Below are 25,574 nucleotides of genomic sequence, written 5' to 3' on the forward strand. Positions count from 1 at the left end.
TCCTATGACAGTGCCATGTTTAAAGTCACTGAGCTCTTTCAGTACGACCCTCTACTGCCAGTGTTTGTCTATGGAGACTGCATGGCTATGTGCTTGATTTTGTACACCTCTTAGTAACAGGTGTGGCTGAAACACCTGGACTCACTAATTAGGAGGAGTGTTTCAATACTTTTGGCCATTTAGTGTAGATGAACTAGGGCTTTTACAAAGAGGTGACTGCGTAAGAATAAGCATTTAAGTGCTTTTGGTCAATATGCACCTGCTACTGTTCTGATACATTTGATAATTTTTAAATATAGCTATAAAAAAATCAATTATTCAGTACTTATTACACTTTATTCAGTAATTAATATAAACTATGCAGTGTCTACTACACATCAATACCTACCACAAATGATTCAGAATCTACTGTGGATTATTCAGCATCTACTGTGAACTATTCAGTATCTACTACACATTGATATCGTCTATGAAATAATCAGAATCTTACAAACTTTTCAGTATCTAGTATGAATTACTCAGTACCTACTTTAAACTATTCAGTATCTACTATAAACACACAAAGCTGGAAGCAGATATCTGTGTAAAATCTTTGTGCTGTTTATTTAACATCACCCTTCACTGGAACTGAGAGCCCAAACCCTGAAAAACAGCCCCGCCCATCATCCCTCCTCCACCAAACTTTACTGTTGGCTCTGCATTCCAGTAGGTAACGTTCTCCTGACATCCACCAAACCCAGATTCATCATCAGACTGACAGGTAGAGAAGCTGATTCATCACTCCAGAGAACACGTTTCCACTGATCCACAGTCCAGTGGCGGCGCTTTACACCACTCCAGCCGACACTTGGCATTGTGCATAGTGATCTTAGGCTTGTGTGCAGCTGCTCAGCCATGGAAACCCGTTTCATGAAGCTCTTGATGCTCAGTTCTTGTGTTGATGTTGCTTCCAGAGGCAGTTCTGGAGCTCTGTAGTGAGCGCTGCAACAGATTTCACACGCTCAGCACTTCAGCGCTTGTTAGCCCCGCTGTGAGTCTGTGTGGTCTACCACTTCATGGCCGAGCTGTTGTTGCACTAAAATGCCTCCATTTCACAATAACAGCACTTATGGTTGTCTAGGGCAGCTCCAGCAGGGTGGAAATTTCACAAACTGACTTGATAGTGCCACGTTTGAAGTCACTAAGCTCTTCAGTACAAACTTTGAGGTTGTCGATTTGCGCAGAATATCTTAGAAAAACACAAACATGGAATCACATAACTAATTTCTTTATTCAGTCAACCATAAAATATACAGGAATCTCTTGCGCTGAATGAAAGGCTACGCTAACCACTCTCCAATGCAATCGGAAAGGAAAGCAAAGCAGGTTCAACTTTCATGCAGCACTCAAAGGTGAATTAAACAGACTTCCAGTTCAAAATCATTCCAAAAAAAAAAACAAAAAAAAAAATCAAAAAAAGAGACAAACACAACTTTGACAGACGAGGACTCAGTGGTTTCATTAGCTAATCAAGCGAGCCAAAAACCTGATAATAATAATTAATAATAATAATAATAATAATGATGGTAAGAGCTGGGAGGAAAAATATAGATACATTTTAATATTCATATTTCACCATACAAAGGAAATCAGACGCCACCATTGGTTCACACAGTGTTCTTCACCCGGAGCTTTAGCTTCAGTCCAGTTTCAGTGCTTCTCAATAAACGTAGTGTTGAACTTTGTGCCGCGCAGTTTTCTTCTCTGCCTTTTAAATCTCCTCCTGCGTCCACACGGCAAACCATGAAGGCACAAATGATGAAATATGGAAACTAAAAATAAATACGACAGATAAAAAGAATAATTTATTCTGAAAGAGAAGACAGCAACGGTTAGCCTGCTCTTCACTCACGCCCATTGCTGTTAGCGTTACAATGCTAATATTTACTTCTTTTCCTCCGCCGGCCCTCTAAGATTCGAAAATAGAAGGAAATTCTTTGATTTTTCTTTCCCCCAGAGGAACAGAGGATATAGACGTGTATTAAAATCCTGTTTTAAAAAATAAATCTCTTTTTTTCTTTGTAACCCCCCCCATGTAAATTACCAAATTAAGCGAGCGAAATTAAGCGAGCAGAGACGTCCACCTCCGTCGCGATCAGCCTCGTTCTCCGCCGACGATTATTCAGAACCGGTCCTCGTTTTCAAAATACCAGCTGCAAAAGAGCTGGATCGCGTTTCCAACATTGGTCCCAGGCTGGCGGTTCTCTGTTCCCCGCTTTATTGCCAGGTACGGAGCTCGGCTCGTCTGACGCGGCTGTCCGGAGGCGAGTGAAAGAAGCAGAAGGTACGCTGAGGTATCTGCTGAAAGGGCACGAGGTGCTGGTTGAGGTTGAGCGGACAGAGAGAGGGGGAGGGGGAGGAGGGGATAGGTTGGAGGGGGAGGGCTGGGTGGGCCAGCCTGCTGTGCCTTTATGTATGTGTGCAGTCGTATGCAAAAGTTTGAACAAATTACACTGATTTTCTAAGTGAAAACATCCTCCACGCAGTTAAACATGGCATTCCTCGCCACAGTTTCTGTTTATTGAGTTTAACGTCTAAAACATAACATATAAAATGTGCCTTCACTTTTGCACAGGCAGCATCCGATATTAAATAAAGCTGAATTCAAACAAACAGCAACTGTGCACTGAAACTTCTCTGTGGAGGAACTTATTTTCACTTTGAAAGCCAACAAAACGGAAACGGGGCGCCCAAACTTTTGCATAGGTGTGTGTTATGGCTGCACAATATATTCGTTAACTGTGATGTCAGAAAATTAGATTAAGTATTATAACTAAGGGTGAGCAATAAAACCATATATATTGTATCGTGATGAACATCACAATATTGTCAAGTGAAATGATCTTAAATCTAGTCAAACTATCCAATATTTCCCATTTTGAGATGGTTGTGCAGCTCATTTCTTAAAACAAGCCAACTTATCTGCCAATATAGTGACAATTTTACTTAAAGTCTCTTTTTACTTGTTTTAAATCTAGAAATGGGTTAAATAATCTAAAATTAAGCTTACAATCTCAAAAAGAGAAATATTAGATTCATTAACAATATTTAAGATAATTTCACTTGTCAAGAGATTTTTTGCAGTGTTATTGTGGACGCTGTAGTACAGTACGTGGACACTGACGGGCAACACTTCTCATTATTAGAGCGTAATTGGTCCTGTTTTAAAGCAGTGCAGTGAGTAGAAAGTCACTGCACTCCTCAGCACTGCTTTCGACAGTATTATTTTTAATCTGGCACTTGATGCATACAGTATACTATGAGGTCCTGAAGGCTTTATCGCCCACCCCATCACAATCTGTAGCAAATGTATTCGCAATATTAGTATTTCTATATACTGTGCAGCCCTAACGTGTGTGTTTGTGTGTGTGTGTGAGACTCTTAAGGCTCTATGCAGTGACCGGCTGCTGAGGCCAGGCTGCCTCTGGGCGATTAAGACACAGTGAGTCTCTCTCTCCCCCCTCTCTCTCTCTCTGTCTCTCTCAGTAGGTCTCGGAGTCGGAGTCGTTGAGCTCGTCGTCCTTGTAGAAGCCGTGGTGGTGGCGGCCGATGCTGTTGAAGCTGCAGTAGGAGGTGTGCACAGGCAGGCTGTCGAACGTCACGCTCTTCACAGGGCTGGTGTAGTGGTTTATGGAGCTGAACGCCAGGCTGCTGGGAGCAGAGACAAGAACTCGTTACATTCAACCACTTAAGCCACCTTAAAAGGGCCCGTATCCTACATTGGCCTTGTACTTTAATTCTTTCCCTGAGGTCCACTTACAACATTTATATGGTTTTATGCACCTAAAACATTCATTCAACCTCTCTTTATCCCTTATTATTAAAATTAGGCTGTTTTTTTGTTACTGTGCCTTTAAAGGTGCGGTGTGTAAGATTTCGTGGTGAAGTTGCAGAATGCAACCAACTGGACCCCACTCCCTCACTCCTCCATTTCCAAGTGTGTAGTAGAACCTACGCTGGCTGTCAGGTTTTCTGTGGTCATTTGTCCTGATTTTGTTTTGCTTCATGTTTTTGCTGCTTTGTTGACGAAGATTCACCCTCTCTCACTTTTTCTTGTGCTCAATAATAAGTCTGATCATCCATGTGTCAAAATTTCAGTTCTCAAACTTCTCACAACACAAAATGGCTACCAGCACTGGCAGCACCAACTGATTCTTCTTTCCACGTCTTCCAGCCGGAGCTACAGCGCCACTAAATTCAAGCTGACTCTACAGCGTAAAAGCGCAAAAGGTGCCCGCTAGAGGCTTTGGTTTGACCATTCTGGGCTACTGTAGAAACATGGTGGCGCAACATGGCGGCCTCGGCTGAAGAGGACGCGCTGCCTGTGTAGATATGAAAGGCTCATTCTAAGATAATAAAAACACTGATTTGTAGTTACAGGTGATTATACAGTAATGAAAATATTCCATTTCTGCTAATAATTCCCCCTAAATATTACACACTGCACCTTTAAGACAGATCTATGCAAATGAGCTCTGTCCTAATTGGCTGTGTCTTGTCAAAAAGCAGTCCAAGGTTGAACCACTCCTTATAACTTCAGTGTGAGTGGGCGGGGCTAAACGGCTGTAGGCTTAATAGGTGGAAATATGTAAATATGTTTTTATAGTATCACAAAAAATATTCAAAACGGACTGTTATATGGATCGCATGTATGGACTGGCGAGTGAATGGTACACAAAATTAAAAATTAAAAAAAAAAACAAAAAAGAAAATTGTTTATTATGGGCTCGTTAACTAGAACAAATTTGTACTAAAATATGTACTAGAGATGGCACGATAATTATCATGGAAAACATACTCCACTGTCCATAAGGTCCATATATGGAAAGAAAGCTGATAGAGATAGATGGCCTGTTTCAAATTCATTGTTTTTATATATATATATATATTCGCCTTTTAAAGGGGTATTTAATTAAAATTCAATTAGAGAAAATTAGAACATCATAATGTCTAACTTGCATGATGATTCAGTGCCATATACTGTATATTGAAGTATCCTAGTAGTTCTATCAACATTTAATACAGTATAACAACTGAATGTCAAATCAAAGTGCAATTCAATAATATTTCAACAATATTTGAGTTTCATACTTTCATCGGACTCTCTTCTCCGACTGCTGTGTCTCGCCTCGTCTCTCCCGTGTGTGTGTGTCACTCACTCGAGGCTCTGTGCACATCGTAATGCACAGATCGGATTGGCTGAGTAGCGCCATGTGAGATATTTACAACGCATGCGATTGGTCTGTGAGTGTTCTGGGCCGCTAAATCGCTACCGTAAAGTCTAGAAAAGTTACGCCCATTAAAATAGAAACACTCAATCCAAATTAAATCATTCTCAACAGTCTATCGGTTGTAGGTCCAGGTCTACAACCGTTTCAAATTCATTGTTTTTGTGATGTCACGAAAAACCAAAATCATTTATATATATACACTCGCCTTTTATCCTGCTGCAGTTTAGGCTAAATGATATCAGTTGAGTACTAATTTGTACGGCTCTCAGAACATTCTGGGTACTTTCACTTCTACTCAACTACATTAGTGAGGAAAAAAAAATCTATTTTCCCATCAGTTTAACTTCAGGCCTTCGCATTTGGCTCTAATTCTCTTTTTCTTTCTCTAATTCCATTTAAACTGTCGGTTCAGCTCCTGTTCTGCTTCACTGCTCATCAACATTTTCAGCATTTTATTTCAGACCAAAAGAGTCTAACAAACTCATCTATCACTTCCTTTGCTGGTAGATGCTGGATGGAAGAGGTTCCAGTGCAGCTCTATGCAGTGTTACAATGACGTCACGGTCGCACTGCCACCATTTTGGTAGGCAACATCAAGTCCATTCAGCAGTGCTGTGGCACTTTGTAATGAGATAAAGCTAACTGATCCAGCAAAGGCAGTAAAACATGTTTTTTAAACACATTTTAAATCTCATTTCTGCATCCCAAACTGCAACTTAGCTCACTAAACAGCATGTAAAAATAACCCTTTAGAAGTGCACTATTAGTGCAGTAGGTGAAGTACAGAAGTGTGCGGTTTGGGACGCGGCGTTAGATCAGTGAGACGCGTTCAACAGCTGCTCTGCTGTGCTGCTCGTTGGCTGCTCATTAAACACCTCCAAGAGGAGGTTTGAGGGGTTTGTTGATTAAGGAGCTTTTATTGAGTAAATTAATGCATTTATAAAGGCAAATTAATGAATTTATTCAGGTAAATTAATGCATTTATTGAGATAAATTAAGATGTTTATTCAGGTAAATTAATACGTTTAATGAGGTAAATTAAAGCACTGATTGAGGTAAATTAATGCATTTACTGATTTAAGATGATGTTGCTTCGTATTCGCCAACTTTAGAAATTGGTTCTCCGTTTAAGGCACCTCAACGTAACTGCAACTCCAGTTAAGGTGGAACGGAAAATTCAGATGAGAAGCTGGTGAATAAGAAGCTTCAGCTTAATAGTTATTCATGAGTTTATTATTTAAGAGCTCTGGTAGCCACTTTTATTAGTTTTTATAAAATATCACACACTGGAATGTTCTGAACTCTGGAGATGAGCAGGCTGGGATCTAATCCACGAATCTAGCTAATCTTATCCTCGCAGCATTTACATATCTGTTCATGTATTCATGGTCATTCTGGTCTGTGTTGTTGGTGTTTATCCTCCTGCAGGGCTGTATCTGCAGTAACGGTGATGAGACGAGCTCCATCAGAGCACGGTCAGAGTCACAGCTCGCCTACCAACATGGAGACGAGCTCTTCTTAATGATGTGAACTAATACTATGAATATTCGTCGAATATGCTCACCTCTGACTGGGAGACACCGGCATCATGGTGGCCAGTATGAGCGCCAGGCAGTCGGCCACGTCTTTGTTGGGGGCACAGGCCAGGGCAGGCGTGTAACCTGGGAGGGTGAAACATGTCAATGTATGCAAGAAAAGACATCTTCAAACAAATAAGCTCCACTTTACTGGTGTACAGGGAGAGACTGTAGGTTGGTGTTGGCCGTCCTTTAGTCCAGGGGTATTAAAAATTAAATTAGAATATCATAATGTCTAACTTGCATTATGATTCAGTGCCATATACTGTATATTGAAGTATCCTAGTAGTTCTATCAACATTTAATACAGTATAACAACTGAATGTCAAATCAAAGTACAATTCAATAATATTTCAACAATATTTGAGTTTTATACTTTCATCGGACTCTCTTCTCCGACTGCTGTGTCTCGCCTCGTCTCTCCCGTGTGTGTGTGTCACTCACTCGAGGCTCTGTGCACATCGTAATGCACAGATCGGATTGGCTGAGTAGCGCCATGTGAGATATTTACAACGCATGCGATTGGTCTGTGAGTGTTCTGGGCCTCTAAATCGCTACCGTAAAGTCTAGAAAAGTTACGCCCATTAAAATAGAAACACTCAATTGAAATTAAATCATCAACAGTCTATCGGTTGTAGGTCCAGGCCCGGATAGGACAGTGTCTGGATCCAGACCCGTGCCCCCCCCCTATCAGTGACCTCTGCTCTAGTCCTTCATCACTGATAGAGCCACTCCTGGTTCTTGGATCTTTCTGAGTCTCAACCTAGCAGTGACTCTGATGTGCACAAAACCAAGCAACACCACATATGGGGGCAGTCGTGGGCTGGAGGTCAGGGAACCAGCCCTGTGACTGGAAGGTCGGCAGGTCGAGCCCCGAGCCGACAGTATGTGAATGAAGTGCCCATGAACAAGACACCCAACCCCCAACTGCTCCCAGGCGCTGTGGATAGGGCTGCCCACCGCTCCGGGCAGGTGTGCTCCCTGCCCACTAGTGTGTGTGTTCACTAGTGTGTATGTGGTGTTTTACTACACAGATGGTTCAAATGCGGAGGTGAAATTTCCCCGTTGTGGGACTAATAAGGTAAGAGTCACTTAATCAAATTTTTAAAAAAGACGGTTCCTTAAGGGCTCTTTAGTAAAGGGAATTGCTCCATTCAGAACCATGAGTTCTATACGGAGCCATCTGCATGCTTAAATGGTTCTTTGCATGGTGAAATGGTTCTTCAGATTGATAGAAAATGCTTTGTCTATGGTTCTATACAGACCCTCTTTTGAAAATATATCTAGGTTCTGCTACTATTACGATCGGGAACGTCGAGAGGCATTTTTCAACTATATACAAAAACTACGATGATGAAAGTGAACTCAGGGAAAAAGTGGTCCAGACTACACAAACCAGCTGACACTATTCTGTGCAAATTATCAGAATAAGGTTAGTGTGATTTTTCAGCTGTTTGCCCAGTAATGCTGAATATCAATCAAGTGAAGTGAAGTGCATTAAAAAACAATCAAAGCTTTTAAAAAGGATGATTTTTGCATTTTTCTTTTTGACCTGTCCACTAGAAGTAGATCTCAAGCCAGAAAAATATGGGCACCTGTCCTACACCACTGACTGTAGTAGTGTCTTGAATAAATTCTACTTTGCCATATCCTTCCTCTCCTGCCAGTCACTCCATGCTCACCGGTACTCTCACCATTCCTCCAATTCTACATCAATCTATCTATTTAATTTGATCAACTCTGCTTACTGCCCTAGACTCTAGCCCTTTAGTGGGGACCCAACACACTGCCATGTCAGAGTCACTGCTGAGAACGTAATAATACCAAATGAGACCAAATGACATGTGGTGAGCTGTTGTTCCATAGTGGTCCCTTTCCATTGATGGGGTCGGGTGGGGGATAAACTGTGCAGCAACAAATGGGCTGCAGTCTGTAATTGTAGACCTTCAACCTGCACCTGTACGGCAGGAGTTTCTGACAGAAGAATTACCGTTCTCATCCACTGCTAACACGCTCGCACCCTTAGCCAGCAGCTCCTGCACCACAACTGTCAGACCGTTCCTGGCAGCCACGTGCAGAGGCCTACAGAAAGAACAGCTCAGAGTCAGCCCAGAGGACGCTCATTAACATCTCGTTAACTGGCCGCTGTACACGTGACATCATCTTGTGAGTCATACGTACGTTTGTAAAGCTGCGTTGGTGGAGTTGATGAGATTTCTGTCCGTGATCTTCTCCAAGATCAGCAAGGCACTGGTCTCGTGTCCCTACAGGAGGGTAAAAACAGCATCAGTTAAGGGTCTCCTCTCCCGGCCACAGAATCACTCTGCCGGACAGCGTTAAAGTAAACATCCCTTTAAACGCATATTGAACTCCAAGGGTTTCTTCTGGAGCCAGGCAATATGACGATTTATCGTTATAGTGATAAATTACATCACAATGTGACACAACATGCTTTTCTGAATGTATTGTGGACGTCAACACTTAAAAACACTTCCCAACTGCATGTTCAATTAAAAAAGTAAGCATAATTAGTCCTGTTTAATTGGATTTAGTGCAGCACAGAAATGAAACGCTGAATCCATATTACTGTATTCATTGTTTTTAAAGGCACTTTTGAATGTGGCACTATTTTGTCTGCTCTACCTTATCAGAGTCCAGAAAACAAATATTGTGGCACACTAATATCATGATACTACATTTTACCATATTGCCCATCTTTAGTTTCTTCCTCCCCACTTACTCTCAGCTATGGAGCAGCATCTGCCCCGAGATATAAACAGAGCCGTTCAGAGTGGTTTGGTGTGAAACGCTCCGTTCTAAAGGAACTTACAGTCAGAACTTTTCACAGTGGTGGTGATAGGAACCAGACGTCCACCTCTAAAAGCTCCCTCGCAGATGGGAGCAGTTTTACGGCTACAATGTACTTTTTTTGGACCAATAATGGTGGAGAGATACATGTAGAGTGTAATAAGGCAAAATAGTCCCCAAAGTCCTGGATAGTAAATAAAATGTCTATATTTGTGTTGTAGTCATGGCGACCCCTGGTTCCTATCACCACCACTGTAAAGACATCTGAACCATTTCACACCAAACCACTCTGAATCTCTCTGATTACATCTCAATAATTGAATTATGTACATTTTGAAAAATCAGTGGAATTCCCCTGCAAGCATCACAAGTAAAAGTAGTTCTGTGCTTAAGTAGAAGTAGATGCACTTTTGCTAAACTATTATTTGAGTAAAAGAACAAGAACTCTATTCACATTTCTACTAAAAGTCCCTGCGATTAAAACACAATGCATTTTATCCTACCTGCATTTTCACTGAACTGGATCCTCTGAATTTCAAGGTGGTTAAGAAGCTGAAATATGAATATTGCTACATGCAACTAACACTGCTGTGCACTGAACTGACATCATGAAGCAGGCAAGTACACAGAAACCTCAAACAAACCGAGAAGCTTCACCCAGTGTGGTAGTTAGGTTTCTCATGCAGTATCTGGTACGATTACATAACAGTGCAGAAGCTTAACAGTAGACTTATTTTCCTGTGGCTTCCTTTCATTTGTGTACGGAAGTGATGTAGTTTGCTTTTAGGATGGATGTAGCAATGTTCATATTTGGGCTCCTCAATGACCCCATAATTCAGAGGATCCAGTGACATTCAGTGTAAAAATATAAGCAAGACAAAATGCAGTGGGTTCGGAACCCTTCTGGTCACCACAGGGCACAATAGCTATGATTTTTCTAAAATCATACTCAAATAAGTGTCCAGGGGTCCATATAAAGTGGGACTGATTGATTCCAAAGGTCCTTCTTTTGATCAAACAAACCGTGGTGTTACTCCACTCCAAACCCAGTTCTTTCAGTACTAGTACAGTGTTTGTATCTGTGTGACTGACCTTACTGCAGGCCAGGTGTAGTGCGGTGTTTTTGTTGGCGTCCTGCAGCGTCAGGTCAGCTTTCGCACTGCTCACTAACAGCTCTGAAACCCAGAGAGACACATGCAGAAAAATCAGACACTGAACTTCTTCACTTAGTCACTATCATCACTTTAATTCCTTTTAACCATCTTAAAGGAACACACCAGTGTTTTTCCAACCTGATCTCCATCTGCTGTATCTGTAGTGTACGGTCGATTACCACAGACAATCACTTCAATAAGTTTTCCTGAACTTAGAACAGAGCAGAAAACACACTGACCCTAATCTTACTTACAATGGAAGCCAATGGGCAGATGCTGAATTCTGTCAGTATATGTAAACGTTTACGTGAAATGTGTGTTTCTGTAAAACGCATAATGAAAACTCAGGCACAGAATAAAGGTAACAAGCTCAGAACTCAATCCCCTGTACAGCAGCAACATTCTCAGGAGAACAGTTTAGTGCCTAATACGAAATGCACTGTAAGACTAACATACGAGGATATTTATTGTAGAAGCACTTAGTTCACTGAGTTCAATAACTATGCAAATACAAGTTATACCCAAAAATTTTACTATGTTCTAGATATTTTGATTTGTTTTTTAAAAAATCTGTTGCTTATCAAACTGACTTTGCCCAGTGTTTGTGTCCCACTGCCTCCAGTGCTTGGACCCCCGAATATTGCCACTTGCAGTGTAATTACAGTACACAGAAACAAACATGTTCTAAATCAATTACAGACGCACTGAACGGAAGCCAGTCTCTAAAATGATATTGTACACATGCTAACCTTTCTGTAGTCTTATACAGAACCATTATAGTCATATTTACTGACAGAGCTCAGCATCTGCCCACTGACTTCTATTATAGCGAGTTTAGAGTCGGTGGGTTTTCTATTCTTTTCTGAGTTCAGGGAAAGTATTGAAATTACTGTCCGTGGTGATCAAACCGTCCGCTACAGATACAGCAGACAGAGATCAAGTTGAAAAACACTGAAGTTCTCCTTTAACTCAGACATTTCAGCCAAAGGTCTGTATATATGGAGGTTCCTTACCCACAGCGTTCGTCTGGCCGTTCTCAGCAGCCATCATGAGTGGAGTTTTCCCGCCAGCATCGACGCAGTTCACCTGGGCGTTTTGGCCCAGCAGGAGCTGCATACACTCCACGTGATCAGTGAATGCTGCAGCGTGGAGGGGAGTCCTGGAAAAAATGGAGAAAAACAGATTTCTGCATAATTAAACGGTTAAGATGTAAACAGAGTCGTTCAGAGTGGTTTGGTGTGAAACACTCCGTTCTAGAGAAACTTACTGAGTCAGAACTGTTCACAGTGGTGGTGATAGGAACCAGACGTCCACCTCTAAAAGCTCTCACAAGGACCAAATGATTGTCTGTCATACTGTTTGTGCGTTTTTCTCGATATCGTACACAGGGTTCTTCAGTAAAGACAATGGTTCTATATAGAACCATGAACACTCAAAGAAGTGTGATTAAAGGCATGATTAAAGGGTTCTCTGCCTCATTAAAGGGTTTTTAAGAATGTGCCAAACTAAATGGGCTGTAAGATGCTTTACAGACTGGCTGGAACAAAACAACATTAATACTGATCTGGCAAAAACTGACAAAACTGTGCTGAACTTGATATTGCGGCAGTTTTAGGGCTCAGTCTGATTTGGTCAGACTCTGAAGATCAGACTACACGTTTGGCGAATGGTGTTGGGTTAATTTCTGGCTGATTCCAGGTTGTTTAGCTGTTCTTCTGTCACAGCTGCCGACTGAAAAGCTGCTCAGTGGTGATGACAGTTTGGGAATTTAGTGTAAGGAGCTGGAGAACGAACTGCCGGCTGTGCAGCGAGTGGGCGGAGCTCGTTACTCTGATGTAGCAACAAGCTGCTCGTTAAGGAACTATAATTTGGTGAAGGACCTGCGAACATTAAAACATATTAAACGCTGCGTTCACGGCCCAGTTTATTAATTTATTACTTTATTTATTTAACTGATGTATTAAAGCAATAGAACACTCGAGGAGTGTGTTATCGCCAATAACATCACAGCTGTGATGATCTACGGCGACCAAATCACAGCCGTGATGTTATTTCGCGATAACACTCTCCCCTCTCTGGTTCTACTGCTTAATCAAACTCGAATTTTTATGATAACATTCGTCAGAAAACACTTTTTGTTGATAGCAGTTAATCAGTTAATCATTTATGTCCCGTGTTAACCGACTAACTGCAAACCTGCTTTAAATCCTCTATTTAACCAAAATAAAGATAGAAGAGACTCAGTCCTCACCTGTTTTTAGAGTCGGTAGCATTGACAATCGCAGGACCCAACGTGTCAATCAACATTTCAGCTGCTCCCTCGTTATCATTTATCCTACAATTTGAAAAAAAGAACCATTCAGATGAACTGAGCCTCTACTGTGAGCTTCAACTCTTCAGAGCGCTCAGAGAAAGATCAGACTTACACGGCGCAGTGCAGGGGGCTGAAGGAGTTCCCCTCCATCTTATGGAACAGCTCCTGCTCCAGCAGCACTTCAACACACGTGTCATGACCTAGAAACAAATAAAATGGACAGAAATAAAGAAAATCAAAATCACATTAAACCAGACGACAGGACTCTCTCACCTTAACGAAGAGAAAGAGCTCTTAAACGCATGTTAAGGACTGACCGATATGAACGTCTGGCAACTGATACGATACAGATTTTAAGGTGTTCAAAAAGTGTTCAAAATTATGATAATGATAAAAATAATAACAACAATGTTGGACTATATAATTTTATACGGTCAGCTGACTGATATGGTTGACAGTAACTATATGTAATTATATATAACTACATGTTAACTGTGTGTAACTGTAATTACCATTATAACAGGCCCAGTGCAGTGGCGTGTAGCCCTGCTGGTCCGTAATGACGGGGATGGTCTCCACCGACTGGGCCGCATGCAGCAGACCACCCAGCACCCCCACGTGGCCACAGGCAGCAGCCAGGTGAACAGGAGAGCGCCCCCTACAGTCCCGCACCATGAAACTGGCACTGTGCTGGAGCAGAGCCTCCACGCACTCCTCGTGACCCGTCACTGCCTGGAGACATCAGCAAGACATCAGTGAGACATCGGCTAACCATTGGCTAACCATCTCACATTCATACATGACTGAAAATAATTCTGTACTGCTCTGAATATGAGCTAGACTGCTGCGGTAAACTGAATAGAGTTTAAAGAGACATCGCTTTACAAACATTACGATTTTAATTAATTTATTTATTTGATTTCATATTTTGTTGAACAACAATTCCCTTGTTTTATCCATTAACAGCACTATTATTATTAATTTTTTTAATTAAATTATTTTTTTCCTTCTTTATTCACATTTCATTTCTTCTGCAAGGCACTCTGAGTGGCATCTTAATGTATGAAAGGTGCTATAAATAGAGTTCATTATTATAATTATAAAGAAGCAGTGGGAAGACTTCAGTCACATGGTAATGATCCCCTGCCTAACGAGCACAATTAGTTCTGATCTCACAGTCTGATTGGCTGGGAGACATTCTATCTCCTTATATTGCCTCTCTGACCGCATTTTTAAAGCATCAGTGCACCTTATGCATCTGTAACCTAGCAACAGCAGCCGCAAAAACAATTAAGGTGAATTCCACCAATTTTTGATGTCAACAGGAGTCGTTCAGAGTGGTTTGGTGTGAAACGCTCTGTTCTGGAGAAACTTAGAGTCAGAATTGTTTACAGTGGTGGTGATAGGAACCAGATGTCCACCTCTAAAAACTCCATTCATGGTGGAGGGATACATGCAGGGCGCTGTGAGGCAAAATAGTCCCCAAAGAAAACTTATTATTTCAGATTTTCCACTATTTTCCATCATCAACATTCCATATAAACTCAGAAGACTCGTGTAGGTTCACTGGTGGTTCTGGATAGTAAATAAAATGTCTATATTTGTGTTGTAGTCATGGCGACCCCTGGTTCCTATCACCACCACTGTAAAGACATCTGAACCATTTCACACCAAACCCACTCTGAACCATTTTGACGGTTGTAATTGCAACAATGCAGTGTGTAACAGTCCTTTCTAGTACTGGATGATACTGATAAATATCATGATATTTTCCAAATACATTACAGTATCAGATGATATGCAAGTTAGCATTATTTATTAATATATTAGCATTAATACAGTTAATTTCTGTTATTACGTTTTTACATTTGGTTCTTTTTGCTCCTTAAAATTACACTAAATAGATTCTTATACAGTACTGTAAAGGTTAACCAGTCAGAAACCCCATTCACAGAAAAGAAAATTAATGCTTTTAATGCTAATTAGCGCTGCAGTTAAGGGTCAGGTCATTATTTTATGGGCGCTATATCATAGATATTACGCTCATTATCTAAAACAGTGAGGTTTTCAACTTGTGGTCAAAATTGAATTACAATATAAAGACCAAATATTGGATATTTAACCTAATATTAATGTTGTGATAATTATTTGCAAAAATATGTTTTTAGGTTGATTGATGACCTAAATGACTGATGTAACTGACATAGCAAACTAATTATGTTTGTATTATGTATAATTAATTATGTTTATATTTCTATAAATAGAAATACTCTATTTTCTTTGGTTTTATTGTGTGATGATACGGTCAAGGCTAAACTGATTATTGTGCTACATTTGTTCGTATTTTAAATGATCAGAGGTTGGACTATTTTCTGAAGAATAATTCTAAGAACAAGTGGTATTGAAAACATCCTGAAAACATGTTCTTAAATGTTTTCTTAATCTTGTGACGGCCTCATTCGTCTCAGGCTGTGAGAGTTGACGAGGTCAGCATCTAAATTCATCAAACTTGGCTGCTGCTCCTCATCCTTGTCTCTGGCTTTCCGCCGTCACCCCACAATTACTGGATTTTTTCAAGATGATTTTTTTTCCTGTTAGCTGTTTCTTCTACTATCACCTCTAGATCTTGTTTGCTGTAATATTTTAAAAGCTTGGTTTGATGTTTTTCCTCCATTTTGCTCCTGTGAGCGGATTAAACAACGGAAATAACAGTTAATATGAATTAAAAACGTATCTCGCAGCATTTATGTTAAGCTGTAAAATGCATCACAGCCTACATGAAAAAATAATGATTTTTTTTTCAGGAAATCTAAAGAAACTAATAAAGATTATCTTAAAAGAATATTTAGGAAATTCTTCAGTTTTATTTCAAGAACTGCATTTAAAACATTCTTATGAAGTTTTTAGTGTTTGTCTTAAGAACCTTTGCAAGTTTTTCCTTAAGAAAGCTTTTGTGAATCCGGCCCCAGTTCAGGTAAATCTTCTTGTGGGCTATGAAAGTGAAAGGGGGCAGTCGTGGGCTGGAGGTTAGGGAACCAGCCCTATGACCGGAAGGTCGCTGGTTACATTACATGACTGAAGTGCCCTTGAGCAAGGCACCTAACCCCCAACTGCTCCCTGGGCGCTACAGATAGGGCTGCCCACCACCCCCTAGTGTGTGTGTTCACTAGTGTGTATGTGGTGTTTCACTGCACAGATGGGTTAGAATGCGGAGGTGAAATTTCCCCGTTGTGGGACTAATAAGGGTCACTTAATCTTATTCCTTCTTACAAGTCAGGACCTCGACATATCACTGTGATACTGACGTACTCTTGCGTTTTTAAGAGTGCTTTTAACTTTCCATCCTTTTGTAGCTCACACAGGGACCACAAAAGCGTTTAGATTAGATTAAGAGACCCTTATTAGTCCCACAGCGGGGAAATTTCACCTCCGCATTTAACCCATCTGTGCAGTGAAACACCACATACACACTAGTGAACACACACACTAGGGGGCAGTGAGCACACCTGGCCAGAGCGGTGGGCAGCCCTATTCAACTGCTCCCCGTGTGCTACAGGGGTTAGGCGCCTTACTCAGGGGCACTTTAGTCACATACTGTCGGCTCAGGGGCTCAAACTCAATTCCGGTCGCAAGGCTGGTTCCCCAACCTCCAGCCCACGACTGCCCCCAACATTCCTGCTGAACGAGCTCATTTACCCCTCGGTGCAGAGCGGTACGGCCCCACTTGTCTTTGGCTTCTACGTTGGCTCCTTTGTTGAGTAAAGAGTACACACAGTCAGTGTGTCCGCTCAACACCGCCAGCATCAGAGGAGTCCTGAGGAACATGGACACAACAACGGTCAGCAGATCTAACAATGCGGACAATTCTGGGCTCTTCAAACTCTTCAGACATGTTTCAAACAGGTACGGTTTACGTCACAGCCACAAACTGCAAATGAATACAGCCAAAACTACAGAGAGTGTAAGATTCAGGGAGCATTTGCCTTTATTAATGACCAGAAGGTCATTATAATAATGTAATGCAATATATGACATAAGAATGTAATTAAAATAACAATACTGCATCATCATAAAGCTCATTAAAGACTAATCTTTTTGAGGCAACTCAAGAAGTTCAGGGTGTTGAGGGAAGGGATGTTATGGTTGTATCGGGCAGTGGATAGAACCTATATTTACTTAGAGGTGGATGATATGGCAAAATAATGTAATATTGCGATACTTCAAAACATTTTCACGATACTCGATACACCACAATATTTATTTTTCCCCACATCTCATCAGCTGGAACAGAGAAAAAAAGGCAGTAGTGCTACATTAAAAAAACTGTACAATCAAAAACTTTGTTTTGATTTTTACTTAATGTTTGGCAAACCGTGTTGCAATAAATCCAGTTAAATGGAACTAATTTTGCTCTATAATGAAACATGCAGTTGGTCAGTGTACTGATGTTATCCACTATATGCTCAGAAAAGCATTTCGCTATTGTCGGAGGAAAACCTTGCATCTCCAAAATGGTAAATGTTACAGGAGAAGGAAAAACCTACTTTGCTTTTAATGTAAGTCAATGGAACTTTCCAAGTTTCATTCATCATGAAATTTACACAAAATGTAAAGGGCAAAAGGTATTTTTAAATTCTATCAAAAACTGAAAAAATGACAATAATGGAGATGGTTTTCTTCTGACAGCAGCGATATTGTCATATTGCATGAACATACTAATATACCAATATCACATAAATTGTCATACCAGCCCAGCCCAACACACTGACTTAGGGGTTTTATGGATAAATCATTCTAAAAGATACAACAGTACACTGGTTTAAAAAATATGGGCTTTTAAGGTCACTTAATAATTTAAGCTGAGCGCCCCCTGGTTGATTTGAGACATAACATTGACTTGGAAATCTGGTGTTTACTGTAGTTGTGCATTGTGTTGTTATTTTCTTTGGAAATTAGTTTTTTTTCTCAAAAATATACTTAAAATCAAAATATATCTGAATATTCCACAAATTAACAAAAACTGAATACTGTGATTTTATTCAATATTTGGCACACTGTGTTGCACTATATGCAGCTGAACTGGACTAGTTTTGCTCTCTGTATAATTAGAACATGCAGTTGGTCAGTGTTCTACAAGTACTGACGATATCCAGGTAGATATCTAGGTAAATATGGGTTGTTGTGTCATATTACCCATCTCTAGGTAGACACAGGTTCTATTACTGCCCGATACAACTGACGTCCCCTCCCTAAACACCTGCAGTTCCCTGTTCCTCATCTGATGCTCACTGAAACACGACAGATCTTTCCGTTCTGTACAGCTTGATCTGAAAAGCTCTAAAAACTGACCTGGACTCAGGCTAATTCAGTACAGACTCAGCTTAATATCACCACTGACCCCCTAATCAGCTGATTTAGGCTATGAAAATCTCCTAATTATTATTTTTATGCTGGTAACATTTTCTCATGACATTCGCTAGCATCCTGTTCTAGTTCTGAATGGTGCCATTTAAGGTGGAACGGGAAAATTCAAACAAGCAGCTGGGGTAAAAGAAGCTGACTTCAGCTTCAAGGAGAGCTGAATGGAGTGATATGAAGAGGTCGCTCTATTTCCACTTGACAGCTGAGTAACAGAACCAACAGGGCAGTATTGTTTAGTCCCGTTTGCTAATGATTGTGAGAGCTAATCACAACTGCTGCACCATTTAAGGTGGAACGGGAAAACTTGAACAAAGAAGCTAAATTCAGCTTCGTAGTTTTAATGCTGGTAGTATTTTGATAAGGAGTTTTAGGCTATCTAAATTCGTCACCACCATCACCCCAGACAGGCACAGTTTCATGTAGCTTAGTGACGTCAAATTGATGCTTTAGCTTTAGCTTGTATGTAGCAATATTAGTATAACGAATCTTTAATGACTTCGTAATTCAGAGGATCCAGTGATATTTGGAAGAAAAATGTACACAGGACAAAACGGATCGGGTTCTGAACATTTTGTTTGACTCTGGGTGTGATAGAGGTGATTTTTGGAAAACCTCATTCATTCTAGCCATAGAGAAACTGAGCTTAGACCCAGAGTTCCTAATATGGGCATAAAGTGGACTACGGAACGACACACGGAGGTCTGATGTATCGGGATGTTATATTTTTGCCGTATTGGCCCGTCTTACTGCAGACACAGAGTCAGCGATGTTTTCCACCTTTTGACAGATTAATTCTTTAATAAAGAATTCTAGCAGCACATTCTATACCATTGCCATGGCAATACTGGACAGGCTAATTAGCAGTAATGATGCTGAGATGTGACCAGGCCTATTCTGACAGCACTCCTACATTCGTTTTAAAAGATATGACTAACACCATGATAATTAACTCCTTTACTGATTCATGATTTCCTGCACAGAAACTTTTGAAAAAAACAGTTTTACAGTCTATTGCACTATAATGAACCAAACTCAGGACAGCACAGTAACACGGTGTGATTTTTGGCAATGAAACACGACATAACATTAAAATAACTACAAATAAATACAGGTACAGTAGTCAGTAGTCAAAACATGTTTTCAGTAAAGTACAGGTTTGGATTCTGACTTCTGCGCTGCAGCATTTGCACGGATTTGTTCAATTCCATCAGCAGCACCTGATTAGGGCTGCTGCTGTCGATTATATCAATAATCAAGCAATCTGTTTATTATTTTGATGACTGACAGAGTAATAACATATAGCAGACTTCAACTCATTTACAGGAAAATTGTAATTTAAAACATATGTATATTAACGAGATCCTGCTGGTGTGGGTTTCCTCTCTTTCAATACACAAAAAACATCCACTACTAATAGCGCCCCCTAGCAGAGAATGGTCAGATTACTGAGCATGCCTTTAAAATGTGGGTTCTCTGTATAAAATTCAAAATGAGAACTAATCACGAAGATGATTCACTACCTAAGTAATTTTTAATTGTTGTTTTGCCCTTCACCTGTTTTAATTCAAAATGATAGATAAGCCAGGTATGGGAGGTAATTGTAAAATATTAGGCTTCCTCGAGGAGAGATTTGAAGTGGTTAAACTAACACACTCACACACAGAACATAAAAATAAAATAAAGTCGCCGTCGGAACAAAACCTCGGATATGTCCGGAAACAGGAGAAGGAAAGAACGTTATAAACTGAAGTTAATAAAACAAAAGAATTTGTTCCTTTGTTTCCAGAATGGGTTGTTTCTGTTGGTTCATTCATCATGAAATTTCAGCACAATGCACAGGTTAACTGGAGTTTTCAAAAAATTATGCAAACGAGTAAAAAAAATAAAAAAAATAAAATTAAATTAAAAAAACCCCTGCAATATAAGGCTTTTGCATGACATTCACATATGTACATATATATATATAAAAGACCATGACTTACTGTCCAATCCCATCCTGAATGTCAACTGCGCTCTGCAGGTCAGCATTTCCAATCAGTAAACGCAGACAGTCAGAATGACCATTTGTGGCTACAAAAAAGAGAGGAAAAGAAAATAAAACACAGTGTGAAAGATGCATGGTAAACATACCTACCACTTGGTGAGCAATACTATTGCTTTTAAAAGGCAAAGATTCTAAATTACCCCATAGGGAGAAAGTCAACCAAGACATGTTTGGTATCGGAAGTTTATTTTAGCACTGGAGCTGCAAGGCTAAGTGCAACATAAGCACACACTGCGCGATTAAATCATCATACATTCACCTTAACCCAGGAGTCGCACCTTAACCCAGTCCTTTCAACAAACATGAAATCACCTTAAGAGCCAAAATATTTTATGTCCATTTTACCATCTTAGCTCTAAATATGTCTCAGTATCTGCTGATGTTCTAGTACAGGCTAAAAAATATAACAGCTGAAAACGCAGACTTACTTTGCTCTGCTTTAAGCTTTAGCTCAGCTATAGCTGCTTTTCTCGCATCTCTGGCAGGAAACTTTTCCAAAAGTAGAACAGTTTCTTGTAAAACGTCTCTCAACATTTGATTGTTGAGTCAAATGCTGAATTTTTCCCGTTCCACCTTAAATGGTGCCTGAGGCGCCAGAATGCAACTGCTGCACCATTTAAGGTGGAACGGGACAATTCAAATGAGAAGTGACTTAGTGTTCGACAGTTTCTCGTTGCAGATTAAACCAGCTGGAGTGATTAGAAACGCAAATAAGTCCATTCATCTCCAAATTGTCTGCATTGCTATAGTGCACAGACTGCTGGTCCTCAGGGTTAAAGGGTGAATCAGTTTTTCTACATTAACTCCAGCGTTTAAGACCATTTATAGTTAAACTGTGTTGAACGATCAGCAGAGCTTTATTTTACTGTAAAGGAGGATTATTTTATTTTTACCTACAAATCTAATTCTGCCGTGGGGCCGCAACAGGGCATAACATTCATGTTGCTGACTCTTGCCTTAACCCCATAAAATCTCAGGCTTATTACATAGTAAGGCTTATTATATAGTAACTATAGTAACTTAGGTTATAGAAGTGTGTAATAAAACTTTGGACTGAAAGGGGTTAAACCGCGTGGGGCTGTTATGTAATCGGCCTGATATGTGGTTTATATGATACATTTAACTACTAACATGAGTGAACATGACAATTTTGTCTGAACTATGGCATGTTTACTTAAATCGCAGATTGTGAACATTTAAGGAGTTCAATATTACTACCACTATTAATAATAATAATAATAATTATTATAATAATAAGGATTTTAACAGTCTTTGAATTTGTGATAACTCTTTATTCGCACCTGCTGCGTGGATGGGGGTGCGTTTGAGGGTGTAGTCTTTAACCAGGATGGAGGCTCCCTGGTTGATGAGAACGTCCACACACTCCACATGACCTTTAAAAGCAGCCAGGTCCAGCGCCGTGTGTCCCTGCGCCGTCCGTACGTCCAGATCCAGCAGAGACTGCACCAGCACCTCCAGGGCCTGGTGATGACCGTGAAACGCCTGAAGAAACACAGACTCTGAGAGGAATTCCACTGACTCGTGTGTAAAACCTAAACATAAACCTAAACCTCACTAACTAGAAAACTAAAAATGTGGTGAAAACGGCACATATTCTTGTGACAATCAGCCAAATGATTTGTAAACTTTTTAAAGTTTTCCTATCATCATAAGAAAAACCTGAAAACTTAAAACATTTGGTTCTTACGAAGAGCTGAATGCAGAAGAACACAACCTTCTGTAAAAATGTAATATCACAATACTTAGCACTATTTGCACAATATATTAAGTGAGTTCTTAGTTTTTCAGAGGTTTGATAAGCTGGAACAGACACAGTGCACCAGTATTAGTTCTGAAAACTGGGATCGGTAATTTGAATTTTCCCACAGTTCTCGCAGCAAATACCATCACGGCCCAAAACGACTTGGAAAAAAGTCTGGTTCCATTGGCTTGCATTAAAAGTAAAGTATGTTTTTTTTCCTTCTCCTGTAAAGTTCAAATTTTTGACAACAGCGATATTCAAATTTTAAATACATTTCTTAAGTAAGTAGGATATGTAACTACAGAAAATGCTAATTCTGGAATTTTACAATATCAAATGTCCAAAAAAAGGTTTGGCTGTACTGATTTCATTGTCTATTTTCCACTACAATGTAAACAGTTCCTTCAGTTATATTTGTATATTCAGTATATTTTTGAATCATCCTGAACCATGATAAAAGAATCAAATGATCTGAAATGTAAGACAAAACGATTCATTTCCTAAAGATCTGCAACTGATTTTCTTTTAACTGAGTTATTTTTCTGGGTAAACTTGCTTAACAGATCTATCGTATTTGTTATTGCTGACTGCTACAAAAAAGCTTCATGAAAGCGACAAAAGCGCTGAAGGGCCTTCGATAAAAAAGCAGTTATTTATTATTTACTTACGGCGAGATGCAGCGGGCTAACAGGAGCGCGCACATCAGAGTCGTTCAGTATGTCGGTCCCTGAGGTCTCCATTAACTACCAGACAGCAAAATCAAAATTAGGAGAGAATTAAGAATAAGAGTCTCATTTTACACGATGGCTGGAATCAGTACTCACCACATCTAAAGGGGTTTCACTCGCAATCTGAAACACAAATAACAAGAACAGTGATTACTGAAACCTGGGAGAATCTGTGTTTACTGCAGGGTGTGATAACAATGAGTGTGTTTACATGCACTCAATAATCCGATCACTATCTGATTCCTGCAGTTATCTGATTATTCAAGTGGTTGTGTAAACAGTACAATGATTTCTCAGAGTAAGGTCTAGAAATCTGATTAAGAAATCTGATAAAGAGGCTGGATTTTAGCTCCGTAATCAGATTTCTCAGTGCATGTGAACTCTTACTCTGATTTCTTTCCTTTCTCTCAGTCTGAGCATGTGTGAAAACACAGCCCCCACAAAGACGCAGCACAGCACTTTTGCAGCGATGCTAAAATCAGCTATACGTTTGACGAAATGAAGTGATTGAAACATTCTTCATATTCTAGATGATGTATGTTCATATTTTCAGGTAAAGTGACGGTGTTTTTAAAAAAAAGCAGCTCACGAAGTTTGAGTTTTATGTTACGTTTACGTCACGTCTTATTCTGAGAGTTTATTGGCTGGTTGTACAGCAGAAATCCGATTACTGTCTGACTCACGTAGACAGAGTTTCTCCTTTATCTGATTACTCAAGAGCATGAAAACACACTGAACCGGTTACTGATGCAATCTGATTTTCCGCAATTATCAGATTATTAAGTGCATGTAAACACACTCAGTGATCTTCTAAAGTGCTTTTCATTTTTTAACCAATGGAGAAAAATGACTTGTTTATAAAACGCAATTGACTTTCATATTAAATTCATTCTTCAGAAAAAAAACAAAGAAACATTTCACAATCTGCGTGCAACTGATTCATAAAAATGAATGTACTCTTAAACATATACACATCGTCCATCTTTTAACTGATCTGCATAGGAATGTTTCCAGAAATAAATGCTAAAAAGGAGAGAAAGAATGTGTTTAACGTGATCTCTTGTACTGACTCAGTGCTCACTGATTAAACAGTGAGCTTACTAAACCTGTGTATTTCTTTATTCTTTTAAAGAAAATAAAACGGAACAAGTAAAGTATAGATATACTGAAGCTGCTCAAGAGCTGCTCTCACCAGTTCCAGACAGAGGCGGTGTCCGTACGCAGAGGCGTAATGAACCGCGTTATAGCCCTGATTGTCTCGGATCCCTGGGTTAGCATCATTCCTCAGCAAATACTCCAGGCACCTGCACAATAAGGAAATCCTTATGAATACCTTACAAATACCACAACAATGCAAAGGATACAGAATTCAGCAAAGTGGACTACAAACTACATCCACACAGGGGGAAATCTGACTGACAACAACGCCACAAAACTCTCTGAGTATATGATGTGCACGGTTAGCACAAGTAGAAAACTGAATAACTGTATGGGTCATAAAAAGATGGACCAATTACAGAGCCTGTAAACAAAAACAATAACAAACTGCATAGTAACGTAGTAGTTGATTGGATTGGCCGCTCATTATGACCTGAAATATGACCAATTGCTTGACTTTCCTCCTGCTACTCCTTAAACAGCTGCATCGTCTGGGTCCATTTTTATTATTTTTTCCCCAATTTTCTCCCCAATTTAGTCATCTCCAATTCCACACCCTAGTTAGGACTCCCCCAGGCACACAATACTACCAATGCTAAGAGGCTGAAGGCAAACACAGGCTTCCTCCGAGACCTGTGAGGCACCACCGCATTTTTTTGAACTGCCGCTCACGCAACGTCGCTGGACAGCTGAACGCGCTCGTAGGAATTGGCAAACCGCCAGATCTGATACGCCAGCAAACAGCCACCTGCGCTGACTAGCATCACGCTGAGTGATGGGGGAGACAGGGGGGCCCATCCTACCCACCCAGAGAGCGAACAACTGTGCTCTCTTGGACTCCTGACCACAGACAGCTGTAGCATCACCGGGGATGAAACTTGCGATCTCCTGATGACAGGGCCAACGCTTAGACTTACACTGTGCCACTCGGGAGCCCCTGTGTCGGTCCTTTTTAAGTGCATCACTACTGTTTCGCTGATACACTTTGCCTGTTCTGACGTCCAGCCAGTGAAAACGTCTGTGTACTGTGATACAGTTTCACCAGATCGCCTTAACAACACAAGCACAACCAGTTCATTCTGTGACTTACTTTCCATCAGAGTCGGAGGCAGCGGCGTAGTGGAGGGGGGTGCAGCCCCTCTTGTCCAGGTCATTGACGCTGGCCCCCGAGCCCACCATGGCAAATAGGCACTGATAGTTACAGTTTGCAGCCGCATAGTGCAAAGGTGTCCTGAGGAGAAAGCAGTAAACAATGTAGAATTAATAAAGAACGCTTAGCTCCGCCCACACATTCTGACCGGTTGACCTCTCACACCTGTGTGCAATATAACCAATACT

At 40.4% G+C, this 25,574-nt stretch overlaps 1 protein-coding gene across 2 annotated transcripts in view; it reads right to left on the reverse strand.

Moving 5' to 3' along the window:
- Nucleotides 1–1,251: 1,251 nt before the first annotated feature.
- The window catches only part of ankrd28b (ankyrin repeat domain 28b), a 48,990-nt gene continuing 24,667 nt past the window's right edge, over nt 1,252–25,574 (reverse strand). Inside the window, exons 14-29 of one of the 2 annotated variants that reach the window (XM_036596204.1) lie at nt 25,327–25,467; nt 24,271–24,382; nt 23,175–23,201; nt 23,019–23,093; nt 21,890–22,091; nt 20,527–20,614; nt 16,820–16,937; nt 13,636–13,855; nt 13,236–13,323; nt 13,061–13,144; nt 11,823–11,968; nt 10,748–10,830; nt 9,029–9,111; nt 8,838–8,929; nt 6,835–6,931; nt 1,252–3,690 (exon numbers count right to left, since the gene is read on the reverse strand). In XM_036596204.1, coding sequence (XP_036452097.1) covers nt 3,522–3,690; nt 6,835–6,931; nt 8,838–8,929; nt 9,029–9,111; nt 10,748–10,830; nt 11,823–11,968; nt 13,061–13,144; nt 13,236–13,323; nt 13,636–13,855; nt 16,820–16,937; nt 20,527–20,614; nt 21,890–22,091; nt 23,019–23,093; nt 23,175–23,201; nt 24,271–24,382; nt 25,327–25,467 — 1,825 coding nt within the window. In that variant the 3' untranslated portion in view covers nt 1,252–3,521. The remainder of the gene's footprint in view (nt 3,691–6,834; nt 6,932–8,837; nt 8,930–9,028; nt 9,112–10,747; nt 10,831–11,822; nt 11,969–13,060; nt 13,145–13,235; nt 13,324–13,635; nt 13,856–16,819; nt 16,938–20,526; nt 20,615–21,889; nt 22,092–23,018; nt 23,094–23,174; nt 23,202–24,270; nt 24,383–25,326; nt 25,468–25,574) is intronic. The other variant, XM_036596212.1, reaches the window with a different exon arrangement.

This window comes from Colossoma macropomum, unplaced genomic scaffold (assembly GCF_904425465.1).
Source record: "Colossoma macropomum unplaced genomic scaffold, Colossoma_macropomum, whole genome shotgun sequence".
Classification (NCBI taxonomy): domain Eukaryota; kingdom Metazoa; phylum Chordata; class Actinopteri; order Characiformes; family Serrasalmidae; genus Colossoma; species Colossoma macropomum.